This window comes from Eretmochelys imbricata, chromosome 13 (genome assembly GCF_965152235.1).
Source record: "Eretmochelys imbricata isolate rEreImb1 chromosome 13, rEreImb1.hap1, whole genome shotgun sequence".
NCBI lineage: Eukaryota > Metazoa > Chordata > Testudines > Cheloniidae > Eretmochelys > Eretmochelys imbricata.
In genome coordinates this window covers 42,954,798-42,963,278 of record NC_135584.1, presented here as the reverse complement: position 1 = coordinate 42,963,278, position 8,481 = coordinate 42,954,798, and the positions used below count along the sequence as shown (strand labels likewise).

The window sequence follows — 8,481 nt, the reverse complement described above, 5'->3', positions numbered from 1 at the left end:
TCCCTAAGTGGAGCAATTTGCATTTGTCCTGATTGAATTTCATCCTATTTACTTCAGACCGTTTTTCCAGATCATTTTGAATTTTAATCCTATCCTCCAAAGCACTTGCAACCCCTCCCAGCTTGGTATCATGCCCAAATGTTATAAGTGTATTCTCTATGCCATTATCTAAATCGTTGATGAAGATATTGAACAGTAGGGGACCCAGAACTGATCCTTGTGGGACCCCGTAATTATTCCTTTTCAGCTTGACTGTGAACCACTGATAACTACTCTCTGGGAAGTATTTTCCAACCAGTTATGCACCCACCTTATAGCAGCTACATCTATGCTGTATTTCTCTAGTTTGTTAACGAGAAGGTCTTGCAAGACGGTATCCAAAGACTTACTAGAGTCAAGATATACCACATCTACGCTTTCCCGCATCCACAAGGCTTGTTATCCTGTCAAAGAAAGCTATTAGGCAATAAACGTAATCAGTTTAAATCGGCTTCCCAAGGGTCATATACAAGTTTGATGAGTTAAAATAAATAAACAACATTTGTACCAAAAATGAGTAAAATATCACATCAGTTTATACATGTTAAAATATTATAAATTACCAATTTATGGCAACTTGTCAGAAAGAAAGAAAGAAAGAAAGAAAGAAAGAAAGAAAGAAAGAAAGAAAGAATATCCATTTGTGGTACAGTAGGGATAAAACAATACGAATTAAAACATATAGATAAATAATACTATTAAATACTCATTTGTTGCAGAACGTGACTTAAAACATGGGGAAAATATGCTGTTAAAATACGCAGATGTAGGTGCGTGTTGATGGGAATAGCTACCGTTTCGGACTCCCCTAGAGATATATCGCTGTTCAAATTTAAGATAAAATTACATTTCTGGCTGCTGTTTTAGGAAGCTGTTAGCCCTCTTTAGCTAAGGACGATAATACATGGACAAGGTGATGCGCTCTGTGCAGGCTGTGGTAAAGTAAAGGTAAAGCAGCGTCACCTGCTGGTGCAAAGTGTAAATACACCCTGTCGTTTAAAACACTTGTGTGTTCTTTATATTTGAGGTTAATCATGATCACAGCAAAGGACATAGAAGAAAGACATTAAAAATTCTTTCAAGAACTTGGACTGAGATTAAAAAAATGCTATTAAACTTTTCTTTTGAAAAGCTCAAACCTAATTACTGATAAATGTATCCATGTCCTTAAATGAACGCCACAATAATTTCGGAGGGCCTCAACATATTTATCTTTACAATCCACATTTGGGGCAGAGAAACATAATTTTATAGCAAGGGAAACCAAAGAACAGAGTGGCTAATTCCCTTGATCAAGGTCACAAGGGAGCCAGGCGGAGAGGTGGGAACTGAAGCCAGCTACCCCTGCACCCAGAGATGAGCCTTACCCACAAGCCCGTTCTTCCTCCTACAAGCTCACCACAAATTCATCTACAGACTAACCTGAACGCAGCGTGTTTCCTGAACCTATTAGGTGTTACGCAACTCCCTGCCTCTTCGTCCAGCCCGGGTTCTCTTCAACTTTCCTCAGTTGTAGCCACCAGCAGAGACTTGAAGTTTAGTTGCCTACTTCCCACCTCGCAGCAACGTCTGAGAGCGTCAGACTTGGTCGCTGTGGGATACATCATGGAGACGTGTTGTGTTCTCGTTATTTGGATATTTAATCTCTTGGGTAAATGCGGTGGGATTTTCGAAGTATTTTGAGGAAGTTAGGCGTCCAACTACAGTGGAACCCTGAACCTAGTTCTTTTCCGGCCCCTAATCTTTATACTCTGTCCCTAATCCTGACCTGAAACCCCGATCCTAACCCTAGCGGTAAACGCTACATTTTACCTTTACACTAAACCCTAACACTGTCCTTATCCCTAACTCTAGTACTAACCTCTAAACCCAGACCTGATCATTACACCTAACCTTAATTCCTTTCTAGTTAGGAGCGTGGACACATAGGTTCGTTCCTGATCCCCAGCCGTGCGCCTCGAGCCATCTCCATGGGCCAAGGGTGGTTGGAATGACGTCCTTACATGGGATTGTCTTCTTGCAGGGGCTGGGCTGGGCGGTTCGGTCGAGCCCAGCGAAGCTGCAGTGTCTGGAGGAGAAGGAGACAGGGTGACACTCAGATGCTCTTACAATACGGACTATTCTGGTGGCATCTATCTCCACTGGTACCGTCAGTATCCGAACCGAGCCCCGCAGTACATTCTCCGGAGAGGAGCGAAGTCCTACAGCAAACTCAGTGATACTGCAGAGTTCGCCAAGAAGAGGTTTTCTTCTCAGGCTGACGACAGCTCCACCGTTTTAACCATCAGATCCCTGGAGCGGGCAGACACAGCGGTGAATTACTGCGGCCTGCAGAGGGCACAGTGCCGGAGCCGCCAAGCAGAGCAGCACAAAAACCCCTCCCTTCCTTGTCGCAACTGAGGTTATTGAAGCTGGAGGGAGAGTCCCTCAGAAGACTTGTTACGTTGTTAAAAGGATTAATTTCGGGGTGAGTGTGGGGGTGTCAGGTTATTCCTTACACACACACACCCCAAAGTAAAATGCTCATTGAACAATTTACACTAAAAAAGTCCACCCTTGGAGAGTACAAAGGGCAGGAACTTAAATCAGGAAAGCTGTTAGACACCTTCCAGCAGCATATTCTGGGGAAATTTGTAAAAATAAGTTGTAAAAATACCAATTTGTTACAAGTGATTAAAATTGTGATGCAAAATTGCAGTATTAGTTCATAGATAGAGTGAGGTTACCTTTACAGTTCCAAGTCTACACTTGTCAAATCACAATTGAACCAGAAGACAAGCTTCTATTTTTGTGTGAAATGTTAGAAAACTCCTTATTAGTAGATGCATCGATTCCAAGGCCAGAAGGAACCATTGTGATCATCCTGTGTAACACAGGCCTGAAACAATTCCTAGAGCAGCTCTTTTGGGAAAACTTCCCATTTGGGTTTTAAAATTGCCAGGGATGAAGAATCCACCACAGCCCCTTTGGTAAATTGTTCCAATGGTTAATTACCCTCACTGACAAAAATTAGCACCTTATTTTTGATCCGAATTTGTGTAACTTCAACTTCCAACCATTGGCTCCTGTTATATCTTTCTCTGCTAGGTTGTAGGGCCCATTATTAAATATTTGTTTGTAATAGACCATAGTCAAGTCACCCCTTCACCACCTCTTTGTAAAGATCTTGAGCTTCTTGAGTCTATCACTATAAACATGTTTTCTAAACTTGTAATTATTCTCACAGCTCTTCTCTGAACCCTCTCCAATTTAGCAGTCTCCTTCCTGAATTCTGAACACCTGAATTGGACAAAGCATTCCAGCAACGGCCCCAGCAGTGCTAAATATGGAGTTAAAATAACTTCTCTCTGCTCTTATTTGGCACTGTATCTCTCTTCCAGTACCTCAGTATAGTAACCATGGCCTGCCCTGCATTCTCCAGAGAGGAGCTAAAAGAGCCAGTGATGCTGCAGGTTTCTCCCAGAAGAGGTTTTCCTCCCAGGCTGATGACAGCTCCACAGTTCTGAACATCACAGACATGAGGCTGGCAGACACAGCGATGAATTACTGCCCCCTGCAGCGCTCAAAGGGACAGAGCCACAGAGGAAACCTGGACAAAAAAAACCTTTCCTTCCTTGATGCAGCGGAAGTTAGGCACACTGAGCCTGGAAACAGCGGGTCTTAGGAGAATTGTTACACTGTCAATAAATACGTATTTTATGGTGACTCTACAGGTGCCAAGCTAGTGTTTCCTATTCCCCGCAAACCAAATCTTTATTGAAACCTTTATAGCAATTTATCAACCTTGGATCATAGAATGGGCGTGAGGTTATTCTGTTAACATCTTGGGATTTTTTTTCTCTTCATAGACTATCGTATTTTGCAAATAACGCGAAGTAAGAACACCGATTTTTTTTAAAAGGTGACTTAAAATAGTGTAGTTAAGTGATTTAAATGAAGATAACCTATTTATGAGTGTGCGTGGGAGATTTAAATGACTAGCTGCAAGTCTGTGACTGTCACAACCTATAAAGCACCTTCTGTTTTGGTGTGATTAGTTAGAAACCTCCTATTGCTTTGTATGACATTTTGATAATGCATGTGATTAAATCAACGCTGTCCAGCTAGATTTGGGGAAAATAACAAGGTAGCACAACCTACTGGTAAAAAGTATAATACACATGTCATTTGAATCTTTCCAGGTTCTATTTATTTTAGATTTTAACCGGGGAGGAAAAAGAGACTTTTAAAACATATTGCAGGAATTTTGCCTGGGACTTTTTAAGGAGCCTCTGTCAATGAGACACCCAAATTTCATTAAAATCATCCTTTGAAAGTCCCAAACTTCATTCCCGGTAAAACTATCTGGGTATCTGTCTACTTATATCACCCCATCACAAAAAACATCTGAGTGCTTCCAAAGATGTATCCTCACAGTCCAGGTGTGGCAGAGAAATATTAGGATCGCTGTTTTACATATAAGAAAACCTGGGCAGAGAGACTAATTGCCTTGAGCAAGGTCTCAAAGGGAATTTGTGGTAGAGCTGGCAACTGAAACCAGCTCTCCTGAGTCTCAGGTAAGTGCCTCACCCACAACTCTGTCCTTTTCCCTGCAATCTCAGCAGGATGTCAGCTGCTCATCATTGGTACCAATTGTTCTTGTACCAAACCCAAGAGCATCTAATCTGTGGACACCAAAAAACACCTCCAGCAAAACAGTGTACAGACTGTACAACACGGAGGGCAGAAAGTACTTGCAACCTGGGATTTAAATTATGGCTATTAACAATGAAGAGGTTGCCACCTGTTTCTGAGCTGTTGCACAGTGGTAAATGCTGACTCTTTCTGTGCAAAAATGCACTCAGGAGCTCAGATTGTGAGCTCTTCTGGTCTAGGGGCATCTTCCCCCCCTGTGTTTGTACAGCACCTAACACTATGGGGTCCTAGTTCATCACTGTGACTTACTAGTTCTGCCATCACTACCAGCACAATAATAATAATAGTAATAATAATAATAATAATAGAGTCTGAAAAGAGAAGTGTGAGGCAACCCAGAATAAACAGGGCTCTCAATATATGATGTTTTATGGCTGAAATGTTCAAATCAGTTAGTGTCTGAAAGCCTCCCAATCTTTAATGTATGGATCCTGACAGCACCTTGTAGGAGAGGAAAGTCCTGTTATCCACATTACAGTTGGGGCACTGTGGCATAGAAAGACTAAAGGTCTTTTCAAAAGTATCTAAGTGATTTAGGAGGGTAAGTCCCTTGGCAAATTAGAAGCAAGGCACAATTTTTAACAGAGAGGGTGATTCATCCTTGGAACAAACTCCCAAGGGAAGTGGTGGATCCTCAATCTCTTGGGGTCTTCAGATCCAGATTGGACGCTTTTCTGGAGGATATGGGTTAGACACAGATTACTCAAAAAAGGGGTAACAGAGTGAAATTGTGTGGTCTCTGATATGTAGGGGATCAAACTAGAATCATACATGATCTATTGGTCCCTTTAGGCTGTAAAATAAATTTTAGAAGGTGGTTTAGGAAACTAGAAAACCATTTACCTAAGGTACTTATGTGGCCCCCATTAGCAGGACCATCACAGTATTTTATCCCCAAAAAACTCCTGTGAGACAGGGAAGTCCCATTTTACAGATGGGGAAACAAAGAACAGAAGGACTAAATTACTTTCCCAGGATTACAAGGGGAGTCTATGGCAGGTCTGGAAATCCAAGTCCCTCCCTGGCCTCTACCTTAGCCATAAAGACCATCCTTTGTTAGTTCCAAGGAGAATAGGATTGCAAGGAGATGGAAAGTTTGCTTAACTCCACTAACCACTAGTGGGTAATGCTATAGATTAATAGATTTAATAGGTACCTAATTGTAGGTTAATAGATTTAAAGGCCAGAAGACCACTAGATCGTAACCCCCTGTATCACATAGATCATAGAATTTCATCGTGTTTCTCCTGCATTGAAACCAACAATTTGTGCTTGATTAAAGCATATCTTCCTCAAGTCTCACTGCTGTGTCATCCCACCAATTGGAGGTGGAGAATTACTGGTCTCCACCTCCAATTGGTGGGATGACACAGCAGTGAGACTTGAGGAAGATATGCTTTAGTCATTTAGTAATTATTATTGGTGTGTCTCAGATATTGCATTATTATAGCGCCTAGCAGCCAAATTTGCAAATGTATTTAGATGCCTAATTCCCATTGATTTCAACCGTACATACATACCTTTAAAATCTGGCCCTTAGTCCCGCTGTCCCTCAATTCCTCACCTGTAAAATGGGGATAAAAGTCCTTCCTTAGACTATTTAGACAGTAAACTCTGCAGGACAAAAAATGTTTTGTTTTGTTTTTCCTGTGTGCCTGTGTAGCACCCTAAACAAAGAAGTCTTTATGTGGTACTGCTATATAGAGAAAAGTAATAATGATATAATGATAATAAATGTAAAGACCGAACACCCGCACGCCTTCAGCAAGCCAGCAGTTCTCCATCTGTAGAGGATGAAAGTTTAAAGAGATCTTTTGATGAGCAACATCTTGTGATATGTTCAAAAAACACCCTCTTAATCCCCTATTTCCTTTACTGCCATAGCAACCAAACTGCCATGCAATCTTTGCAGATAAGGCAGAAGTGGTGAGGGGTTGAATGCGTGCGGAGGCGCGGTCTGTCGGTGTTATCTCCCACCGCCAGCGACAGCGGCGAGCTTCGATCTACAGACAGAACACGAAGACCCTGCAGTCAGAGTGCCATGAATGGGCGCAGCTGTCTCGTCTTGTCCCTGTTCTGTGAGTAACGCCGCCTGTTGTCTCTTTTAAATGCGATCTTGTTATAGTAACAGCCACTGCCTCCAACTGAAATCAGCACCCCATTGCGCTGTGTTGAGCTCTGTACAGATACGTAGTGAGTCTCTGCCCTAAATAGACAAAGTCTAAGGAAAAAATAAGTTATTTTATCCATATTTTACATAGAGATCCAGAGAGAATACAACTGAGAGTTACAACGATGCCTAAGGGATTTAGAGGCCAAATTTCTGCTACTCTTAATGGGAACTGAGTGTCCAAATCTTGTAGGTTTCAGAGTAGCAGCGTGTTAGTCTGTATTCGCAGAAAGAACAGGAGGACTTGTGGCACCTTAGAGACTAACCAATTTATTTGAGCAGAAGCTTTCGTGAGCTACAGTTCCACTCGAATGCGCCCGATGCAGTGAGCTGTAGCTCAGGAAAGCTCATGCTCAAATAAATGGGTTAGTCTCTAAGGTGCCACAAATCCGCCTTTTCTTTCTGCAAATCTTGTAGGTGTCTGCTGTTCTCAGCCCAGATGAGTTGCTGAAAGTCACCCAGAGAGTTGGTAGCAGGGCTTGAAGTTAAATCCAGTGTCCTCAGACCCAGCTTAGTGACTTCCATACCAGACCATCTTCCTCTGTCATCCCATTGCAAGCTAACCGACTGAGTCCGGTTCATTTTCCTCTTGTGCTGTGCATCGCTAGCCCACATTTATTGGTTAGTGTTTTATTTAACTCTCTCTCTCTCTCTCTCTCATTCCCTCCCCCGAGGTGGTATCTGCCTGTCTGAAGTAACCCAGTCCCCCGACCAGAGAGGTGCTGAATTGGCTGATGCAAAGATTCAATGCAAGCATGATATTCCTGATGGGAATTACGATTCCATTTACTGGTATTACCGGAAGGCCAGCACTGAACTGACTTACATCACTCACAGCTACAGTGAGGAGAGAAATTCAGGACGCTATGGACTCTCTGTTGACCGTGCCAACAGCTCCAGCATTTTAACCATCAGGACTTTACAACCGGGAGATGGTGCTGTATATTATTGTGCCTTGCAGCCCACAATGGTTCACCTCTTGTAACACCCTGAACAATAACCTGTCACTCAAGGAGAGCTTGGTCCAAAGACCATTGAAGACAATGGAAAGACCCCTGTTGAATTCAGTGGTGCAGCTCAGGTGATTAAAGACAACCGTGGGCAAAAATGCCCGCAGGAAGAGAATTCTAGTGCCGAGCAATATCGGGGGTTAGAGCTGGATTGAATTCCTCAGGGAAGATTGGCCGAAAGTTAGAAAATAAATAGACGCGGAGGGTGAGGCAATATCCACAGAGCTACCGCAGAGCTCTGTGGAGAAAAAGTTCGGCCGATAAAAGATATTAGATCTCCCCCTTTTCTCTTCCTTACCCGGGGCCCACACAGCTACCACAACACTGCAAACGGAATAAAAACGCCGATAATGACAAGACACTGACCAAAGGCAAATGAGTCTTGTAAAGACAAGACATGCAGGTTATGAACGAGATTTGTTAACCCTTCTATGGAAAGTTCATGTCCGTTAATAATGATAAAATCAAATGGTTAAAAGAATTAAAAGAATTCATTGTCCAGTTCTGGTCACCCATGCTCAAAAAAGGTTAATTCAAAGTGGAAGAGGTGCAGAGGAGGGCTACTCA

General features: G+C 42.5%; 1 protein-coding gene across 1 annotated transcript in view; it reads left to right on the top strand.

Moving 5' to 3' along the window:
* The first annotated feature begins 1,644 nt into the window (after window positions 1-1,644).
* The window catches only part of LOC144273716 (immunoglobulin lambda-1 light chain-like), a 191,080-nt gene continuing 184,243 nt past the window's right edge, over window positions 1,645-8,481 (top strand). Inside the window, exons 1-3 of the mRNA XM_077832409.1 lie at window positions 1,645-1,690; window positions 2,063-2,381; window positions 3,420-3,426. Coding sequence (XP_077688535.1) covers window positions 1,645-1,690; window positions 2,063-2,381; window positions 3,420-3,426 — 372 coding nt within the window. The remainder of the gene's footprint in view (window positions 1,691-2,062; window positions 2,382-3,419; window positions 3,427-8,481) is intronic.